The following is a 23,040-nucleotide window of genomic DNA, read 5'->3' on the forward strand; positions in this document are numbered from 1 at the left end:
AAATTTCATAACCTGATATTATGCAGGAATATGTCAGCCCAAAATAGGGTTAGAATAAGAGCTACATTATTACTCCCTGAAAAAATACAATGTTTTTCTCCAAGTAAAATTCTAGACTCTTAAAATTCAAACAGACTAACCCATGTTTTCATTTTAAAATATGGAAGGATGAAAACTGAATACTGAATAAGTTCAGACTAAAGCCTCATTCTGTGGCCTACCATTTCCTTGGCAAATTTATACGTTTTTTTGTGATAAATGTGAAGAAAGTAACACATCCCACTGGCACCAAAACAAGCCATGCATGATAAATTCACACACACACACACACACACACACACACACACACTCCTTTAGATGGGAAGGAAAAGAAAAAGCTGAATAACTTTATCCTTTTCTGATCCAATTCCATTGCTTTCTTCCCTGTGTCTCCTTACGTTGACTGTCAGGAACAGAATCACACACATTCCAGATCCAGGCTTCTCAGTGACCCCTCAGCTACGAGTGGACACCTCCATGGTAGAAAAGGAAAATTATAGATTTTATATATATATATATATATATATATATATATATATATATATATATATATATATATATATATATATATACGCCTATGCATATATACAAACATATATAGGCAGTTTCCAAACACTCCAACTTTTAGGTTTTGTTCTGATCTCCAGTTGTGTTTTTTCAATCACCTATTTTTTTTTTTACATCTATCATATCAAATGACCAAACTCTGAACCAAGATCTGGACAGAATATAAGTCCTCGGGGTATTAAATATTAACACTGTGATAGCCCAAAGCAATTTTTTTGTTGAAATCACAGGGATTTGTACTTTCCTTCTTAGATTCATAACCAGGAAGGAAGAAGCTGTACTTTTCCACTGATTTGCTCTATTTTTTTAGGGGCTTGGGGGTGGGGTGGGTAGTATTAGTGAATTTGTGTACAAACGCTGGAACTGGAGCCTGAGAGAAGCCTTGATTTATTTATAAGAAAGTGACTCCCAGCTCTGAGCGAGAGTCAGCCAAGCAAATGCTGCCTTCCCGCCCCCCCATCCCGCCCGGTTCATCGGCTTCCCACATGGGACAGGTACCCAGGAAAGCAAGGGTGGCTTGCAGCTGCACTGAATAAGTAACATAGATAATTCCAAAGCAACCAAAACGGTTATTAAAAAAATGAATATCATTTATTATTTTCTTTATTAATAATCACATGTAACCTCTGCTTTTTCCACAAAAGTCCACTTTAGATTTATGAATCCGTGATTTCTGCCTTTCCCCTGGGCTCCTGACTCTCCTTGACCTCCCTAATCCTAACCCCACCCCACTCCCTCTCCAAAATCCAAGCTGTTCATTTACATGACCACAGACACCACAGAAAGTTTGTAAACAAGAATTTGGTTGCAGAAAACTTAAACAACATCCCACTTCCGAACGGAAGGAGGTGAGGGGGGATGGGATGGCATGGAAGGAAGGAAGAGAAGGGAGGGGAGGGAAACTTGCCAACTCTCTCAAGTCTTGCCTCTTCTGGGATGCACCCGTTGTAGCTGTTCCTTGAAACCCCATGACTCAAAACATTTATAGCAAGTGTGAGTGTAATTATTTATATTATATAATATAGAGAGAATACTTAGTCTTCCCGATTGGGGTTTTAGGCTGTCCTTTGGACTACGCACCATGATCGACCCGTGCCCACCATGTTCTCAGGAGGTCCTATGGGGGGCGGGTCTCCGGGTAGGAGAGAAGCCCGGTCCTGTCTCTCCTTCTATACCCTGTCTTAGAGCCGGGGTTTCCGGAGCAGAGTCTTGCTGAGGTCTTTCACCTCCTCGGGGCTGTTGACCCTCTCGTAGCCCAGCACCGCCATGGGCTGGTAACAGAACTCCTCCACCTGCTTGATCTGCTGGAAGGTGAGGGCAGCCCTCCAGGCGTTGGCCGCCTGGGTGGCATTGCGCGCGGACACCACGAAGGGCTTGGAGGAGGACCCCGAGCCGCTGGTCATGTTCAAGGCAAACTGCTCCATCTCCGGGCTCACCAGGAGCCCCACGAAATCGTACACTCTCCGCAGCGTCTTGATCGGGTCCCCCACGAGGTCCTCATAGCGCACCGCCAAGTAGTGGCCCCGCAGCCAGTCGGGGGGCTGCAGAGCCGTCTGCAGGGTCTTGGCCATGCTGTTGCAGATGACTTCCATGGCCCCCAGGGCGTGGTAGTCAGCTGGGCCGCTGCCCAGCCCCTCCTTCTTCCCGCCCAGCTTGTGTCCCGCTGCCTCGAGGAAGGGCATGCGGTGCGCCCGCGGGTCCCGGCTGCGAACCACCTGCAAGCTCTCCCGAATGAGTCCATGGCGGGAGCGGATGCGGGAGCTGGCCACGGCTCGGGGATCCCGCACCAGGTGGATGACCTTGAGATCCAGGGCCGGGTCCCGCAGCAGAGGGGCCAGCACGGCCACGTCGAAGACCCGCACCCCCTTAATGACAAGGGTGCGGTACTTGCGGCACTCCTCCTCGAAGCGCGCCAGGCGCTGGGGCGGGCACTTCTTGCACACGCGGTCGTCCACCAGCCCCACCACCTCCTTGCGGTAGGCAGGGCACAGGGGCGACGAGCAGACCACCTTGTTGGTGGCGGCCCCGAAGATGCCCAGCGTCGTAAGGTTGCGCCCCCCGCTGCCCGCGGGGCTGTACAGCTGGAAGACGGAGAGGTCGCAGCGGTAGAGGGCGCTCAGCATGTCCCGCGCCGCGCCCTGCAGGGACACCGCGTCGCCGGGGTACAGCTTCTGCCACACGTGCCACACGGGCTCGTAGAGGAAGAACACCTCGGGGTTCTGATTAAAGAGCTCTCCGAAGAAGGACGAGCCCGAGCGCCACGTGGTGAACACGTAGACCAGCTGGCGCTTGCGGGCGCCCACGCCAGGGCCCGAGCTGGCGCCCGGGCCGCTGCTGTTGCCGCCGCCCCCCGGGCCGGGCCCCGCACTACCCGGGGCGGGCGCGGCTGCGGGCGCGCGGTACAGGGAGCGGAGATCGGGGCGCGCCAGCGAGCCGGGCTGCCGGGCGGGGGGCTGCGCGGCCCCCGGGGGCTCCCCGCGGCACTGCTGCGGCGGCTCCTTGTGCCACTTATAGTCCAGGAGGTTGAGCATGGTCAGCAGGAGCAGCAGCGCGTAGCCCGCGCACAGGACCAGCGCCTTCCTGCGGAACACCTTCATGCCGAGCGGCGAGGCGGGCCAGCGCCGGCCCAGGCGCCTCGGCCACGGGGGGAAGAGGGAGAAGCTGCCCGCGGCCGGGGCGCCGGGGGGCAGCGGCCGTAGCTGGAGCAGCGGCGGCCGAGGCGCCGCTGCCGGGGGCCAGGGGCTCCCTCCCGGAGGCAGAGCGCGGGCCGAACTGTTGCTCATCCCAGGCGCGGCGCAGCCCGGCGGCCCCGCGGAGGCCCTTCCCGGGGCGGAGACGACGCGGTCCGGCTGCGGCGGCTGCGGCTGCGGCTGCGGCGGGGGCCCGAGCCCCGGCTCGGGGTCGCGGAAGCTGCAGGCGGCGGTGGCGGCTGCTCCCCGGCTCCTGGCGCTGTATCTCCCATGGCAGCGGCTCCGGAGACCGTCTGTGGGAGGGGGCAAGGGGAGGAAGGAGAGGTTGGCACCGGGGAGTCGGGCAGAGTCCGCTTTCTCCCGACCCTCGCCCACCCGGAGCCCTCCGCGCCCTGACTCCCGCCCCCGCCCCTGGCCACCTCCTCTTTGTTTTGCGCCGGCTCACCTGGAAGTGCGGGCTTCCCCCGGAGCGGCCCCGGATCCGAGCTCCGCCGGCTGGCTGGCTTCTGTCCGCGCCTCCCTCCTACCCTGCGGGGTGGGCGCGCACCTTCAGGTCAGCCCAGGGACACGCCGACCCGCGGCGGCCCCGAGCTGGAAAGAGTTTCCGATCGGTGCCGGACACCCCGAGGCGCGGGGAGGCAAACTTTAACGGGGCCGTGGCGAGCTGCCCAGCGCTCCGAAAAGTGCCCGCTGCGCCCCTGTCCTGGCCGCCAGCGGCAGCCCCTCAACTCTGCTCGGGCTCCTGCAGCCCAATGCACACTCACTCCGCTCCCCGGGGGGCCAAGGAGCCGGTGGGGCTGGGCAGCGGCGGTTATACTGGCCGCAGCCCCCCGAGAAATGTGTGCTTCGGCATCTCCCTCGCCTTCCTTGGCTGGAAGCTTCTCATCTTCCTGGAGGAAGCGACGGCGGCGAGCGCCGGAGACTGGAGACAGCGTGCTTCAGCAGCGGCGGCTTCCTCTTCCATCCTCAGGAGGATGCCCGGCTGGGCAGTGCGGGCGGCCCCCGCCGCTCTGCAGTCTCTGACTAACGGGAGGGTTCATGCAGAAGCGACTCCGTGCGAAGGACCCCGGAACCGAGCACGGAGCTCCCCTCCCCCGCCGGGACTAGCTGCTCCTGACCAACGAGGTCTCACAAGAAGGCAGCCTCCGCCGCCGAACGAAGGCTAAGCACCGGAGGATGCTACCCGACTCCCCGGTCCCGGAGTGGCTGCAACAAGCTTTATCCTCAGTCTGTGCATCGCTTCTCCCCACTTGCAGCGGGTTGGTGGGAGCGGCTGCCAATCGGTCCGAACTCCTCCTCCTAGCCTCACATGCCCTCCTCCTCCCACCCAGCCAGGATCCCACCTCCCTCCACCTCCCTCCGCCCCCTCCACCCAACCGCTTTTCTACTCCGCAAGCGGCGGCTCTACGATACTGGCTTGAGTTTTGCACCCGTCTAGTGGGCCGGGGGCCCCCGGAAGCCTCTGCCGCTATTTGCTGGGGGTCCTCCGAGGCCGAGGCTGCTGGGAGTATTGCTGCCACTCTCCTGCGCTCCTGTCTTTGGCACGAGATACCATGCCCTCCGGCCACCTTTCGCAGCCTGCCAAGCAAAGAAGGGTACTAGGCATCCGAACGCTGCCAGGGGGAAGTGAGAGCTGTAACGGATCTTAGGCCTTACAGAGGCAAAAAGGAGAAAGACTTGCCCAAGGTCACAGAGCGATTTGGTGGCAACGCTAGGATAGAAGCCGAGTCTCTCTGAGACAGCAATCCACTGTCCTTGGCACAGTGACACCTACTCTCGTCTCTTCTTGGCGAATTGATAATAAAGTTTGTCCCAGAGCCCCCAGGCCCCGCCCCCACCACTGCCACATACATCTTACCTGCCTGTATGTGTCAGATTCACTCCCCTCTTAAACTCCCTTCCAGCTTTAAATCCCTAGCGCCAAGCATCTCCTGCGTTTCCCTGGGCTCAGCGGGGCTCAGAACCCTGCAGCTCCGCGGCCTCCTGAGCGTCCTGTAAGGAAGCAAGCTGGTGCTGACTGTTTTGTAAGCCACCGGCACAGAGGCAGCTTACAAGGCTGAAGACTGACAGTTACTAGCTGTGTGACCCAGTGAAATTCACTTAACTGCTTTCTGTTTCCCCATATGTAAAATTGCAGCACCTACCTCACCGGGCTTTTGTTAAGAAAGTCTATTGCAATACTTAAGGAATTATAGAAATAAGTTGAGAGGACACTAGAGAACTGTGATTGCATTGTTATAGGGACCTCCCCGTGGGGGGAAACTCCCTCTGTCTACTCAGACAGACTCTACTTCTTCAACTAAAAGAGAGCGCTGAGCGGTTATATGATTTACCCAGGGTCACACTGCCAGTATGTATCAGGGTTGACTCAGAAATGAGCTTTTATTAAGTAAGTGTGAGAAATGACGATTGATAATAAATGTGACCTCAGGAAGGGGGAAAAATACTCCCTTTTTCAGTGTTCAACAGGGAGGTTCTTCAGTCTTCAGTGCTCTCAGCCCTTTTCATAATTCTCTCCATAATTGGTGGTTGTCAGTGTCTCACCTTCTTTCTCTGCATCTTTCTTCTAAATCTTCAGTTCCTGGTTGCGTTGGTTCTTGGAGGGGGGGGGGGGGCGGGACTAGAGGGGTGGATTAGCATCTTCCCATTCAGAAAGAACCGGGCGGTCTTTTACTATTTTGGTGGGGAAGAGAGGCTTTTTGTCAGCATAAATACTGTTCGACTTATTTTAGTTAATAAGTAAATATGAGAAGCCTCATTACCTCACTTAACCTCTTAGTGCCTTAGGCAAGTCTCGAAGATTATAAATCGCAAAACAGGTGCCAATCTACTTTAGTCGAGGTAGGAAGTTTCCTACGCCAATGAGCTCCCAGGCTGATCGCCCCCTCCTCCCCCCAATAAAGTAATCTGGCCAGTTCCAGAGCTGATGTTAGAAACCCACATCTCAACAGCCCTTGAAGGCTTACAAAGCACCTTCCTCACACCCTAGGAAATTGTCCTGAAAGCATTTAATAATGCATTTACATATTTGTCCATTTTACAAATGAGAAAACAGACTCGAAGTTTAAGTGACCTGCTCAGGGTCGGGAAGTGTTAGAGCCATTTGCCAAGGCTTTTATTGTCACAGGAGGGAACTAAGTCAAAGACGGACTAATGAAGCAAGAAATGATTTTTTTAGAATAAGAAGACATAAGGTTTAGAAAGTGCTTTTCCTTAGAGCTGTCCTGTGGGGGCAGGCCAAGGGTGGGGAGCCACATGTGGCCCTCTAGGTCCTCAAGCTTGGCCTTTTGACTGAATCCAAACTTCAGAGAACAAATTCTTTTATGAAGGGGATACATTCTGTGAAATTTGGACTGGTCAAAGCACTGCTCTAGAGGGCCACATGTGGCCTTGAGGCAGCAGGTTCCCCAGCCCTGAGGTAGGTATTTCAAGTCCTACCATTCCACTTTACAAAAGATTGTGGCTGAGATACATTGCGTGGCTTACCCTAGGACTCAGAGGTAAGTAGCAGAACCCAGGTGAAAAGATTTGCCCAAAATCACATCTAATGGCCTGGAAACCAGAACCTGAACTGAGATCTCTCTGACTCCCCATCTAGTGCTCATTGTGTATACCACACTGCCTCTCAACATATCTTAGAAATCCTTTTGTACAAATTTCTCATTTTACAAATTAATGACTTCACCAAGGTCACCCAGTTAGCTGAGATGGGTGGGAGTAGAGCCCATGTTTCCCCACTTCCAGGACTCCTACCACAGCATGGAAATTTATGGCTCAGGAACCACAAGAAGACAACTCTGGTCTCAAGTTGAGATCTTAGAGGCTTTTGAAAAAAAAAATTAGCCTTTAGCTTGTGCCCCCATCGGGGTAAGCCTGGGAACATCTACATTTGGCTCACTTCTGGCTCTCCCTGAGGGATATTTAATTACACTCTTGCCAGCACTGAGTTAACAAGGAACATAGCATGGAACGTAAAACAAGCTTAATATATGTACCAAAGGAAGCAGAAAAGACTTAGCCCTGAGTCAGGAAAATAGAGAGTCAAGAAAGCTTTGCCCTCTCATGAGTTCTACCTTTCCCCAGGGACCTAGGGTTAAACCTCTTACTCAACTGAGAAAGATCTTGGGGTTGCCAGAGAGTTAGGTACCAGCCCTCCTTTGGACCTGCAAGGTCCACATGACTCAGTACCGGTAAAGAGTAAGGTTTAGGTTTGCTCCTCCACATCATGGTCTTGTACTCCAGCTCCCATAGTTCTAACCTTGAACAAGAAATTTCTGGCTGAAAGTCCAGGACCCCCTTCACTTGGTCCTTTATCATACCTTCTAGGGCTTGGTATCATGCTCTAGGGTCATGTGGCATCACCCTTTCTGTCTGAGTCTAACACAAGAATTCATGGTCCTGCTGTACAGACACCACTATCACTTCCATCACTGCCATTTCTTTCCCCTCCTTCAGGAAAACATTATAGCTCTTACAGTTGCCCTGGGCCATTATACCTCTACACTAGCTATCACATTACTACCTCTTATCTTATTCAGGCCTATAGAAGGGCCCCAAAGGTAGCCCTACAGATTTGTATTAAGACTTGCTGACCTATTCTTCTCAAGCAAAGGTGTTCAACCCTCCCTCCTGAGAGTGTTAGTACAGAGGTATCCTTTATGTGCAGTGGCAGCAGCTACACTGTAGCATCACTTGGTCAGAGAATTAAAGAACAAAGGTTGGGCCTGCACCATGTCTGAGGGAAAGGGGACTGGCATCCACCTGAGGCTAACACAAAACAAATTCCTGCAGAATGAGAGGAGACTAAGACAGCTTTGAGGTCCAGCCTGAGAGAGTTTACCATGAAAGAGGTGTTAGAAAGTGAGCAATAGAGGAATATAAGAGATAAGACTAAAGTTACTAAAGATCTCAGAAGGAAGAAAACGCAATTAAAAACCTTGAGCTGGACCAGATAAATCAACAGGGGAGAATGTATAAATAATAGCAAAGATGGCTTCCAAAACAGCTAAATTAGTCCAAACATCTCTACAGGAATATTGTAAGACAAATAATGAATGAACGTTTGATGAGGCAACAGACCCTGTGGATTCTCCAAAAGATCATAGAACCACGAAAGGATGTTCCTAAATGGTTTAAAGGAGAAATGAGAATCATAAAAGCAAAGTTTATGGCATGCACAGCAGAAATAATTGGCAGAATAGAAAAACTTTAATCCCTGATGGTGAGCTTCTCCAAAGAAATAAAAAAGAGAACAACTTATTGGGAATACAAATATATAAAAGTAAAGGACAATCTGGAAGAAGAGAAGCAAAAAACAATAACATTAAGAGAAAGCAATATCTCTGTAGAAGCAAAACATTGATTTTGAAGATAAGATGCATAGAGGTAATTTAAGGATCATAAAGTTTCTTAGACGAACATAAGTAAAAAAATAAATCTTAACACTATAATGCAAGAAATAATAAAACTGAACAGTGCTTCTAAACACAGAAAACAAAGTTCTAATTAAAAGAATCCAAAGATCACCTCCAGGTTAAAAACAACAACAACGAAACCCTATGCTACAAACTCCAAGACACATAATGGTTAAAATTTAACAACAGCAAATCTTGAAAGTGATCAGGAGAAGCACCTTAAATAAGGAAGAGAATTCCATTCACTTATCCCCTAGTTTGGAGTGCACACAATATGCCTCCTACATGATCAGCATCTCCCACTCAATGTTTTTGAGGCAGAGCAAAACACTCCCTTTCTGTTTGCTGTTCTATCTCCCGTCATGCTTTCCACTGACAAGGATCAGAATACGCAAATTGCCGTAAAACTCAGGTCTCAAGAAAGCACTGAAAGGAGGAAAGAACACAGGTGCCCCCTAGCAACCCTGATGCAACTGAAAAGATTTATATACTCTTTCTGCCACCTTCTTAATCACTAAGCCTCCTGAAATTCATGTGTTAAGTGGGAAAAATACCTTCCTCTAAGCAGAAATGAACCACGGCCCCATTTTTAAAAAGTAGATGTTGTAAAACATATGTAAAGAAGAAGCACCAGAACTGAGGGGTTTTTCCATGTTCTAAAATATGGAGAATACAGATATACAGACTGTGTTATTAACCTGTCTCACAAGTCTACTGCTGTCAAAATGGAAGCTGTTAAAATTTTAATATAAATAAATAAAAGGGTACATACTCCTGGCTTATGTTTGTATGGTTTAGGCACAGGTTCCCCATCCTTGGTTTAGAGCCTGCCTCTCCTGGAACATTCTCCCAAGTTTAAAATGTTGGTCTTTTTGCTATTACTCATCAGCCAATTTTATAGTTACATTTGAATATAATCTTTGAATAGAAGCTCTCAAGAAGAGTTCTGAACGTGAAAAGGACTACTGAACTTTAGCTGTTCAAGTTGTACAAATTGACCAAACAGAAAAAAAACCCACCCTACATTGGTCCAGATTCTTTGAATCACCAGATTTCATCTTTTTTTTTTCAATGTATTTGGCAGTAAGCATGGATGCCAGATTAGAATTTCCAGTTTTTTGATGTAGCCACAAAAATATTTTCTTATACTCTAGCTCATATGTACATAGCATTTTACAGTCTCAGAAAACATCATCTTTTAATTCAGTGGGCATTCATTAAGTACCTACTGTGTACAGAGTACTATTCTAGGCACTGGGGAGATACAAAGAGTAAAAAAGGGGATTCTTCCCCTTGTTGGGATATAGAGTATAATAAAGGAATAGACCATTTGCACAAATAGACATAAATACAACAAAATAAATATAAATACACTAATACAAGGTAAGTTCATTAAAGAGGTGAACAACAAACTGCTAAATGATGTGGGATTAGAGAGGAAAAAGAGCAGAATCAGAGGGATTTCATGGGAGAGGTGGCACTTGAGTTAGGCTTGAAACGATATGTGTAAATGCAAAAGGCACAGGGATGGGGGAGAGATGACGTCCTTAGGGAACAACATGAGCAAAGGCACAGAGGTGGGAAGTTATGAGCCATTGTGGGTGAAAGTGTGAGTGCCGCAACAAACCAAATCCAAAACCTCAAAACCATAACCCAAACCAAGTACCGTAAATTTAGGTGCAAAAGATGGTTTATTGAGTTTGCCAACATGGGAGCCCTACCTGCACAGGCAGAGACACCCCAAAAGAACAAAAGCACAAAGGTTATATAGGTTTTGGTTTAGGCAGGAGGTCATTGAGTAAAGAGTACCTTAAGATTGGTCAGGACTATTGCTGGGGGGACCATGGGGGCGGGGAGTAGGGGAGGTAGTATCCTTTGATTGCACAGGGCTGTTTCTGGGGCTAGTAACAGGAAAGGCTCTTCTTTGGATTAGCTATTTCTTATAATTCCCTCCCCACCCCCAGCAGATAGGACATCCTTGCTGTTTCAGCAATAAGGAAGGTCAAAGACAGGGCAAGGACAGCAATACAGAGTCAAAGTCAAGACAGAGGAACTGCAGACAAAACAGATTTGCTTTAATTCTCCCTGCTATTCACACCGTCTTCAGGGAGTCACCAATAGATCAGATTGGTTACAATGGAATGTGCATGACAAGGAGTGTTTATGTGGTCAAGTCAACAAGCATCTATTAAGTGCTTACTTTGTGCTATGCCCTATGCTAAAAGTCAAGGATACAAAAAAAGAATAAAAACCAGTCTCTGCCCTCAAGGAGCCCATAGTCTAATGGGAGAGATGGCATTCCAGCAAGTATGTACATTAAAGATATATACAAGGTAAATCTGAATGAATCTCAGAGGGAAGGTCCTAAGCAAGGGGAGAAATTGGAGACTGGGAAAGGCCCCTTGCAGAAAGCATGCTAGAAAGGCAGGACAGTACCATATTACAGAGGGATCTGAATGTCATACAGAGGAATTGTCTCTTTCCTAAAGAGGCAATAGAGAATCACTGATAATTTGTAAGCAGAGGAATAACCTGAGCAAACCCATGCATAATGAAGATGAGTCTGGCAGAGATATGAAGGATAGATTGAAGAGAAGAAAGAGTGAAAAAAAGAAAGATCTGTTGGGAAAGTATTGCAAGAGTCCAAAGGAACAGGTTATGAGAACCTGTTCTAGGTTATGTTGGTGAAAGTGGACAGGAGAGGAAAGAGATAAGAGATAAAAGGGAGATCAAGGAGATAGAAGTCATGAGATTTTAGAATGGATTGGATATGAGAGCTGAGGTAGAGGGAAGAGTTAAAAATAATCCTAAGGTTTCAAATAGGAGAGATTTTGGTGAATGGATGATAATGCCACCAACAGAAGTAGTGATTCATAGTCAGAAGAAAGAGCATATGCGACTCTTCTCTTTCTGACAGTGGCACCACTGTTCACTGACCCCAAAACTGAGAGATAAGGTGAAAAGAGATTAGGTTATATGGGAAATTAGTTTGTATTCCTTTAAATTAGATTCGCATTTCCCCATCAATCACTTGAATATAATTATCTTGTGGAGCCATCCTTCTGGAAACAATTGTTTCCATAATTTTTTGTTGCACTTTATTATATTTGGCCAAATGGTAAATTTGTATGCTACACACCCCCACAGCCAGCATTCAGCTGGCATCAATTTGCAAGTTCCAGCATTATCATCTTCCCCCTTCCTTGCAAGTATTTTTTCTTCACATTTTGCACATTAAAATGGTCAATATAAAATTTTGTTCCAGTTGATTTCATAGACTTGGAAAATGCCTTCCCGTGTTTGTTATGAAATTTCAAACATTTTACTCATTTTATCTTATTAATATGTATGTACTATTAGGAGAGGTCCTTAGACCAGCACCTTGTTCAGGTTTGATTTGGGGGCAAAATAAGGAACTTATAAGTCATTGAGGAGTTAACCAAAGGAGGTTTTTTTTGCCCTCACAAAACAAAAACATTCAAGAAGGATAGAGTGGCACTTAACATTTCTATATGTGGCCACCATCTTTCACACATATAGGAATGTCTGAGGTCCTGACTCTGCATGGGGGCAAGTGAACATTCTTACCTTTAGGTAACTAAGAAGGTGCATCTTTGTTGCCTCTTAGGGAAAAAAAAAACAAATACCTGTTGCATTCCTGTTACCTGAGAGTAGTAGGAAGGAACCATGGTAAACAGTGGTCCTATCATACATGCTAATGGTCTACGAATTAACAAGTCCTTGTAGGCAAGAATGATGCTGTCCAAAGCCAGATGATAAATTAAGAAAGGATAGCTTGGTTCTTTATGGGGCATTAGGGGCCTCTAGATAGAATAGTTGGGATATTCAATAATTACCCATCACTTTCATTTCTATAGCTCTCTAAGGAGTACAAAGCCCAAACACCCTATAAGCAGCAGGGGAAAAAACCAATGGACTTGGAATCAAATGGACTTGGGTTCATACCCCAACTCTGTCACTACATATGTGACCTTGGGCAAGTCACTTCCCCTATTGGAACTTCAGTCCATGTGTCAGTAAAATGAAGGTGTTGGGCTTGACCTCTAAGGTCTCTTCCAGGTCTAAATCTAGGATCCAAAGTTTTACTAGCTCCACTTTATTGATGAGTATACTGAGGGTCACAGAGGATCAGTGACTTGTTCAAAATCACATAGCTAGTAGGAAGAAAACCAGGACCAAAAGCAAAATTCCCCGACAACCAGCCTGCTGTTCTTCATAATGCACAAGAGGTAAGATAAAGCAAGAAGAAGTTTTTACTATCAAGAACAAATGCCACGTTAAAAAAAACAGAATTCATTCATTTTCCTAGGCATGCAATACAAGAAGACCGCCATCAAATTTATCATAGAGACCAACACTTACATAACTGAATTTTCTCTGGATCTCTGCTTTGCCTCTATTACACCCTGAGCTGTATGTAATATTCTGACCTGACTCAAATATAACAGAAAAATGTAGGGTCCTTAAGTATAGAGATTATTTTTCTGATTATTGATAGACAGTGTGGCACAGTGCATAGACATCAGGCCTTGGAATCTGAGAGGCCTGAGTTCAAGTCATGCCTATGGTACATGTGGACTGTGTGACCCTCAGAAAATCACTTAACTACTCATTTCTCTAGGAGACTTTCTAAGGCTGTAAGTTGCAGAGAAGATGATGACCTACATAAGCTCCCTGTTGAGGGAGTTTCCTCTTCCAAGAGTTCCCGATATCAATAAATTCCAGGTCCGGTCCAGTACAGCCTTTGTTAAACAGAATCTTCATCTATAATGTTGTGATGGTATTTTTCTTATCACTCTCTTGTCTTACTTAGCAAGTCAGTTTAGTGCTGGAGGCATTTAGCAAACTGCTGCAGCCTCAATCTGGTTTATTGCGGTTCTTTGACTACCCCCTCGAAGGCCTCTTACTAACCAGAAAGTAGCTTCCATCATGCGGACAGATGGGGCAGTGTGTGTGTGTGTGTGTGTGTGTGTAAAACTATGCAATGCAATGAGAAATTTTTTACATACCCAAAACAAAGGCAGTTGTACAGAAATTCCCCCAAATTACCCCTTCACTACAAATTTCCATATTCCCAAAGTTATAGAAAATATCTTTGCTTGACTTGCATTAAATGGAAAGATAATTCAATTAAGCAGCATTTGATCTCATTTGCTCTTTTCAACAGATTACAGTAGATTGCATCAGCTTCCATTCCTAAAGCTGGACAGAGAGTGGCATATTAGTATCACAGCGTACACTGTCAGTTGTGAAATAGTATTCTGTAGTTACCTATTTTTAAAAATCCATTCATCATTCTATCCAACTGCCATCTACAGATCTGCTATCTATAGCACACTGTGCTAAGTATTGGCAAAAATATACCAGTCCTTGCCTTCAAGGAGCTTCCTATATTCTTATTCTATATAGATTCTATTCTATTTTATTCTATATTGATGGAGTCACAGCAATTTTCTACAAATGACTTCTCTGTCCCCCTGACCCCCATTCCCATCCCCATTCACATACAGGGACTAAAAGATAATGGTCCAATTAAAAAGCCAGGTGATGCAGTGGGTAGTGTTGGACCTGGACTTAGGGAGACTCATCTTCCTAAATTCAAATTTGGTCTCAGATACTTACTAGCCGTGTGACCTTGGGCAAATCATTTAACCCTGTTTGCCTCAGTTTCCTCATGTGTAAGGAAAAAAAATGGAAAACCACTCCAGTATCTTTGCCAAGAAAAAAACCCAAAATGGGGTCATGAAGACTTGGACATGACTGAGAAACAAGAATCTTATACCTATATTTTGGGGAGATGAGATGACTGAATAAGAAAACACACACACACACACACACACACACACACGCAAAGCACAACTATCTCCTCTACTCATTGAGCCTCCATCCTTCATCTCTTCAGCCTTGTTATGAATTATCTTCTCATCTTTCTATCAATGTCTAGGCTCTAAATTCCCCAAGTTTTATGTCAACCCTTCATCCTTTGGCTCAGATCTTGTCTGGTTATATATTGAAAAGCTGGATACAATTTTGGCTGAAATCATAACATCTCATTAGTTTTCAGAAGATGCCTCCCTGTCCTACAGATTTTTCTTTTCTTAGTCACGACATAACATGTGGTTCTACTTACTTCAAAAGAGCAACCTTTCAGCTTGTATATAAAATGTGCCACATCTAATCCAAAACACAAAATGTTTTGTGGATTTGTTGAACTCCTTCCTTATTTTCTTTTTTGTTTCCCTTTTTTTGCCTTGTTACTGTCTATCTTTATGTACAATCTCATTGTTAGGACATAGTTTATTATGCAGAGAAGTCTCTGCAAATGTGTCCCACTTAGGGCTTAGGGGGATCTGCTCTGCATTTTAATGACATGGGCCAAATCCCGATACAGCAAATAACAATGCAAAAACATCTCTGGAGCTCTAGACTGGATCAAATAAGGTCTTGCTACCGTAGCCAATGACCCAGGTCTTTATCATGTTCATCCAGCAGAAACACAGATTTTCAAAGTTAGAAAGGACCTCAAAAACCACCAAAACCAACCCAGGTCTAACCAAGAATGTCATCTCCCTATTGCATCAAGTCATGGCCACTATCTAGAACAGCAAAATTTCAGTGACATGAAATAATTTGGAGTTATCTGTAATGAGATTGGAGCTATAATAAGCCAGCCAGTTTATTATAGGGTTTTTTTCCCACCACTCTTTGGAATGACTCAATCCCCTTGTTGCTTTTTGAAAACTTCTCCCCTGCCTGGTACCTCAGAAATTACTGTTGAAAGCTTTAGCCTCCACATTTGTTGGGATCAAGGCTCTAATTCTTATAACTAGAGAGCTACGGATGGTTTTCTTTCTCCACTACCTGGTAGGATTCTATGCCAGCAAGTGCAGGTGGTATACGAGCTACACTTGACACTGAACTTGATGGAATGGTGATCTCTAGAAAGCTGGAGTGACAATCTATAATTAACAGAAATGCTTACCTCTGTGATGGTAGCTAATTATTCTCAATTAATATGCAACCACTTTTCATACTGCTTTGGGATCCACTTATTATTGAATTATGTCTGCAGTGAGATTGGCGAAGCAACTCAACACCTGTTCAACATCTCCATTCTTGTTGTCAGGTAAGCGTTTTAAGATGCATATCTCTTCAATCTCAGTTTCCAACATGTTCTTCCCAAAACATTTCTTGAGAGGAACAAGGAATCGTTCCATTTTATATGTTGTCCTTATTTTGTGTTTTCCCTGCACAACCTAGAATAACTAATGTGGTTTCCCTAAACAACCGGCATATCAGAATTGGATTATGTCAATTTGGGCATCTTTGGTTGCTGTCCTCTTCCCATTTTGAATGGCCAAACAAAAGATTAATTAATGTCCTTCTTCAAAGCTCTACAATACGTGCCCCATGGCTGCAGATATACCAGCTTACTTACCATGATGGCCCGTGTTGACAATTTGATATGATCTTTTAAGCAGCCTACATGTATCATGTATCAATCTATGATAGAATATTTTCTAACTGGCAGTTTCTGGAAGAGTTCTGAACATGTTCTGTGCATTTTGTGGCCGTTTTTCTGGTATTCCTCTTTCATCTTCAGGGCACTTGACCCTGAATTTTGCTTTTGGTCTCAAAAGTCAGTGTTATGGAGAATGATAAGCCATTATCTACCCACTCAAGAATGTACACTTATGGGATTGAATATCATAGCTGCTAATTCTTTAAAAATAATACCTTACAGAAGAGGATGAGAATATCAAGGAAGGTTGGGAGTATGGGATTCATCTTGCATATTTATTAAGTTGTGAACAAAAAATAAAATAAAAAGATGGCTAGTCATGAAGCAACAGCTAAGGATAGCAAATAGCTCATGTGCTACATTGGTATCTTCACAATATCAGTAGAATGAGAGGAAGCCACCCATTACACAGGATAGAATCATGGTAGAGAGTTTCTAAGAGGGCATCATCAAGAAGGTCATGGATCATGGTCAATCGAGGTTGTGCAGTGGAGAGAGTGCAAGATTTGGAGTCAAGTAGACTTGAGTTCAAATTTTGCCTCAGATACCTACTAGCTGTGTGACCATGGGTGAGTCACTTAACCACTCTGTGTCTAAGTTTCCTCATCTCTAAAAATAAGGGGGTTGGACTCAATCATCTCTTTTACTCTCAATCTATGATCCTGTATGAACATCTACATCAATGAAATCACTACGTACGGTATCTATGAAAACTAAAGATTTGTGTTACTGCTTTATCATGTCCATTCAGAACAGGCCACTTCACCATGTTTTGTGTAAGAGAAAGGTTGACAGACCAAAGAAAAGATATCCCTCCATTTTGAGAAGTTTCCAGCCTAATTGAGACAAGACAAATGACTGCACCATCATGGGCCAGATGAAGCATATATAACCATATTGAAAATGAGTTTATGTGTGGTGCTGAGGGAGCTGAGAAATCAGGTTACACAATAGCTATGTTAAAGGTTCATAGCCATAAAGGAAATTCTGGGTTGGAGCTCAGCAGCTCCGGAGACTTTGTCCAGCTGTAAGAACCCTCTTCTCTCCAACATCTAGGTTAGAACTTGAGAGTCAGCATTTCAGACATTCAGAACCTCTCTTTTCTCCTGGAATATTCCTCCACCCACCACCTATCCAGATCCCATCTTTCCTACAAAGTTTGGCTTGAATGTGATTTCCTTTGACTCAATTCAATGGGAATTTCTAAAGTGGCTACCAAATGCCAGGCACAAAGCTAGGCTTTGGAGATTAAAAAGACAAAAGCAAAAAAAAAAAAGAATGAAAAAAAAGCCTCTGCCCTCAAGAAGGGCATTCTACTGCGGGATACAATGGGCATTCCACTACATCCTTATATTCTACTAGAGGATACAATGGGCATCTTGTGGTGCAGTGGATACAAAACTTGCCTGGGAATCAAGAAGACTCATTTCATGAATTCAAATCTGACCTTAGACACTTACTAGCTGTGTGACCCTGGGCAAGTCACTTTACCCTGTTTGCCTCACTTACTCATCTATAAAATGAGCTAGAGAAGGAAATGGCAAACCACTCTTGTGTCTCTGCCAAGGAGACCCAAAATGGGGTCCCAAAGAGTCAGACACAACCGAAATGACTGAACAAAAACAAAAGAGGATACAACAAGCAAACAGACATATAAACGTGAGACCATTTGGGAAGTCATAGAGCACTAATAATCAGGAGAATGAAGAAAGGTTCCTCAGAGAAAGTGGCACAAGAGCCTCTTTCTAAAATATACAGAGAACTAAATCAAATTTATAAGAATACTAGTCATTCTCCAATTGATAAATGGTCAAAGGATATGAACAGGCAGTGTTCAGAGGAAGAAATTAAAGATATCTATAGGCATATAAAAATGCTCTAAATCACTGTTGATTAGAGAAATGCAAATCAAAACAACTCTTAGGTAACACATCTCATCTGTCAGATTGGCTAACATGACAAAACAGGAAAATTATAAACACTGGAGAAGATGTGGGAAAATTGGAACACTAATGCATTGTTGGTGGAGTTGTGAACTGATCCAACCATTCTGGAAAGCAATTTGGAATTCTGCCCAAAGGGCTATAAAAATGTGTATAGCTTTTGACCCAGCAATACCACTTCTAAGGCTGTATCCCAAAGAGATCATACAAGTGGGGAAAAGAACTGTATGTACTAAAGTATTTATAGCAGCTTTTTTTGTGGTGGCAAAGAATTGGAAATCAAGGGGATGCCCATCAATTGGGGAATGGCTAAACAAGTTGTGGTACATGAATGTAATGGAATACTATTGTGCTATAAGAAACGAGGAGCAGAAGGACTTCATAATAACCTGGAAAGACTTATATGAACTGATGATGAGTGAGGGGAGCAGAACCAGTAGAACATTATACACAATTACAGGCACATTGTATCTGTGATGACTAACTTTGATAGACTTGGCTCTTCTCAGCAATCCAAGGTTCTAAGACAACTGCAAAAGACTCATGATGGAAAAAGCAACTCATACCCAGAGAAAGAATTACAGAGTCTGAATGCATGTTGAAGCAAACTACTTGCTCTCTTCTTCTTTTGTTGCTTTTTGGTTTTGTTTCTGCTTTGTTTCTTCTTTCTCGTGGTTCGTTCCATTGGTTATAATTCTTCTTTACAACTTGACTACTATGAAAATATGTTTAGTGTGAAGGTATATGTAGAATCTATGTCAGATTACATGCATCTTGGGTGGGGAACAGAGAGGAGAAGGAGAGGGAGAAAATTTGAAACTCAAAAACTTGAGGAACAGAACGTTGTAAACTAAAAATAAATAAATAAATTTAAAAGAAAAAAAAAAAGAAAGTGGCACAAGAGCCTTGAAGGAATTCTAAGAGTCAGCAATGAGGAGGGAATGTGTGATAGGCAGAAAGGACAGCCTTTGCAAAGGACTAGAAGACCGAATGTTGAACTTACAGGGCGTGACAGGGAGATGTGTTTGACCAGCCCACATAATTAGAATATTGAACTTGAAGTCAAAAGATCTGATTTGAGCTTTGTCTCTGCCATTTATTACAGGAAAGTCACTTACCTTCTCTTCTCTCACCTACAAAATATGCACAATAATACCTACCTCATGGGGCTGCCACATTTCCTTCCTTATTGGGAGATATTTTCTTCCTTAGTGAAAATTATGACTGTTGTTCATGTCCTACACTAAATTGGCTACAGGTGGTCCATCCAACCTGCTGGACACCTTCCTTGATTTGCCCCCAACATCTCCAGGGTATTAGTGGACCATTCCTGCTGTCTATCTGCCCTCCTTCACCCTCAACACATGACCAATCCATCTTCTTTTCCTAACACCCATTTCCTTGATGATATCTTTCATTCCTGATCTTCTTCAGAGTTTCTCATTGGTTATATGTTGTAGCCTGCTTGCACTCACCACATATTTCTCCCCTGCTCTCTGTGTAATTCTTTGGAGACTGTTATATTACAGGTCCTGCAGCATACAGCAAAACTGGTGGAAAGTTGGTGTTTAAAAAGATGTCCTTTTGTTTCTGGGAATAGGTTGGGGGTCGTTTAAAGGAGCTTTGCAGTTTTCTGAAGGCAATCCAGCCTCCTTTTCAACTCTGTATCCAATTCATTGTCTGTACTATCAGTCTAATGTATACATATTAGGGAAAACAGTTTTATTTTAGGATTTTTAAAAATCTATCTTTTATTTTAACATCACCTACATTTCCCAATAAATCTTTCCACCTACCACTGGTGGTGGTATATCTGATAACAAAGAATAAAAGTTCGGCAAAACTAACCCACACATCACTCAACTCTTCAAAATTATATTCCATGTTCTGTACCCATAGTCCCCCACCTCTGGGAGAAGAGAGGGATGTCTTTTGAGAGCAGCCTGCTAAATTTCTTGGAAGGAGCTTTAGTCACTATCAACCAATCAAAACTCCAGCTACTAAAGTGGTCAATTTTTCTCTTAACATCAAGAGCTCCTAATGATCTTCCTAACCAGGTGTCAGTATGCATTTTAATATTGTATAAGAGTAAGGGTTTGCTCAAATTTATCTCCTGATCAACTACCTTTATGTATTCAGACCTATCTACTGAGCACAGAGCATGTGCACCAATATCTCTGTCAGCCGAATTCAGAAAAAATCTGCCTACAATAATTTTCTATTCATGGTTATAGAATCTCAGGGGTAGAAGAGATCTCAGCAGTCATCTAATTGAACCTAACATGAACAACCAAAACTTGACCAAGAATCCCCACTATAGTTCACCACTTACCTCCTGGATAGCCCATCCCACTACCAGAGAGCTCAGAAAGGTTTGTCCCACCTACTACCATTCGCATTCTTCCAATACTCAACTGCCACCATCTGCTTTCTCTGTTCATATGCCCCAGCTGCTAAACACTAGAGGAAATCACACAACTGTGCTGACTGGGTCTACTACACATTCGTGATGATAATATGAACCTGACTCACATTCCTACCATGCAAAACTTTTATTCTTCCCTGGTTGAATCTCTATCCCATTCCCCCCAGCAATCTTCTCAGATCTTTTCTTTAAGCCATATATCCCTCACCTTCTTCTCACTCTCACCTCCTACTTTACTGAGAAAATAGAGAGCATCTGCCATGAGGTCCCCCCTGCATTTTCCCTACTCCATATCTCCAGATCCCTCTCCTTCAAAAATTTCCTTCTTTAATTATTCCTTCTCTCATCTTTAATCTCTATTTACTAAATTGTTTCTCTACTCACTAAAACTATGGCCTCCTTAAAAAGCTTACACATGGCTCTACAATGCCCCCCCCCCAAGATATTGCCTACATCTCTTCTATTTTTCACTGCAAAACTCTTAGAAAAAATCCTCCTTGCTCACTACCATATCACCCCCTCAATTCTTTGCCCCTTGAAATCTGGCTCCTAACTTTACCACCTAAATGAAACAACTGATTATCAAATCCAACAACCTTTTCTTAGCCCTCAGTCTTCTTAGATTCTCTGCAGCTTTTGATACACTAGACTGCCTCCTTCTCTTGGACACTCTTCCACTGGTTTGTGTGACAGTGATCTGCTGGTTCTCCTGAGTCTCCACTGCTGGATCATCATTCATCTTCTATGCCCTTGGCATGAGTGTCCTCAAGGACTCTATCTAGGACCCTCTGCACTCTGTCCCTTGAAGTTTTCATTAATTCCCATAGATTCAAGCATCATCTTGATGCAGCTGGCCTCAGAGTCTTAGCTTTATGACTCTACCCTTCTTGGAATTCAATCCAACATTATCAACTGTATAGTTGTTATCTCCATCTGCATACCCTACAGATAAGTCAAACTCAACATGCCCCAAGTGGAATTCGTTATTCTTACCAATCTTGGACCTCTTCTAAACTTCTTTGCTTTCATTAAAGACATCACCACTTTCCTGGTCATCCAACTTCATAACCTGAGAGTCATCTTCAACTCTCCCTAGAGACAGTTGAAAAGTCTTGTTGATTTGATTCTTACAACATCTCTCTTCTCTGTCCTCTTCTCTCCACTCACTCTCCTTCAGGTTTTCATCACCTTTTGCTTAGTTTTCTCCTCTCCCTACTACTGGATTCTCCCATCTCCAGTGCATCTACCACACAAATACCAACATAATCTAAAACAGTGCTGACCATGGTGCTGACCATTTCACTACCCTCCTCAAAAATCTTCAATAGCTCTCCATTGCCCATAGGATAAAATACAAATATGTTAGCCTGGCATTTAAGAGCCTCCACAATGTCATTCCCATATACCCTCCCAGCCTCTTTTCATGGTGCTCCCTTTCATGAGCTCTATAGTCCAGCCATGCTAGCCTGATAACTGTTCTTCAAACTCAGCATTTACCCACCTCTGTGTATTCACAAAAGCTACTACCTGCGCACCCTCACGTATGGAATGAACTCTCTTCACCTCTCAGAACCCTTATGTTTCTTCAAGACTCACCTCCAGATACCACCTCCTACACCCCAAAGAAGTCTGCCCCGCCCCCCTCCTAGTGCTATCTCCCTCCATTTTCCTTGTACTGTAGTTATTTGTATTGATGTTATTAACCTGCCCATCTCCCTTAGAATGTAAGGTCCCCAAGAAAAAGGAGGATTTCACTGATTTCATTGTTGCGCAGTAGGAGACACTAGGTTTGTTCAATTTCATTGAATTAGAATCTATCTCTCTGCAGCTTCCACCCGCTGTTCCTAGTTCTTTCCCCCAGGGCCAGCAGGATAAGGTTGACCTCTCTTCTATGGAGCAGTCCTTCAGAGGCTAAAAACACTCAGTCTTAATGTAAGTCTTGAACTTGTAATTTTGTGATTGTACCCTGGATGGTCTAGATCTTACTCCCAAATACTATATTCTGGGTAGTCAGATGCTTTGCTTATCTTACCCACTTTTCTATTTAGTAGAATTTATTTTCCTGGAATTTTCTTTCGGGAGGGGGGAGAGAAATCTGCATACAGGCAGAATTTATTTTAAATTTGCTTTATAAGAAAAATTTAATCATCCAATCAACAAGGATTTTTTTAAGCACACACTATGTGCCAGGCACAATCCCTGCCCTCAAGGAGTTCGTGTTCTAATGATAAAAAAAAAAACAAGAAATAAACGCTAAAAGAACCACAGAGCTGTCCAAAGTTAATGAAGCTTTTTCATTAAAAATACAGTCCCTCCTCCTGCTCCCGTGAAGAAGTAAGAGGCTATGGGGGTAGTCCGCTATATATCGCGGCAGGCTTTTTTGATATATTGGTTAGTTTTGCTAAGCTTTCTTCCTCTC

The 23,040-nt window shown here is 44.4% G+C and overlaps 1 protein-coding gene across 1 annotated transcript; it reads right to left on the reverse strand.

Moving 5' to 3' along the window:
• Positions 1-1,191: 1,191 nt before the first annotated feature.
• Positions 1,192-3,389, reverse strand: CHST2 (carbohydrate sulfotransferase 2). The gene has a single exon (XM_036756530.1). It carries the CDS (start codon positions 3,387-3,389, stop codon positions 1,788-1,790), a length of 1,602 nt encoding a protein of 533 aa, XP_036612425.1. The 3' UTR covers positions 1,192-1,787.
• Positions 3,390-23,040: the final 19,651 nt, after the last annotated feature.

Source organism: Trichosurus vulpecula, chromosome 4 (genome assembly GCF_011100635.1).
Source record: "Trichosurus vulpecula isolate mTriVul1 chromosome 4, mTriVul1.pri, whole genome shotgun sequence".
NCBI lineage: Eukaryota > Metazoa > Chordata > Mammalia > Diprotodontia > Phalangeridae > Trichosurus > Trichosurus vulpecula.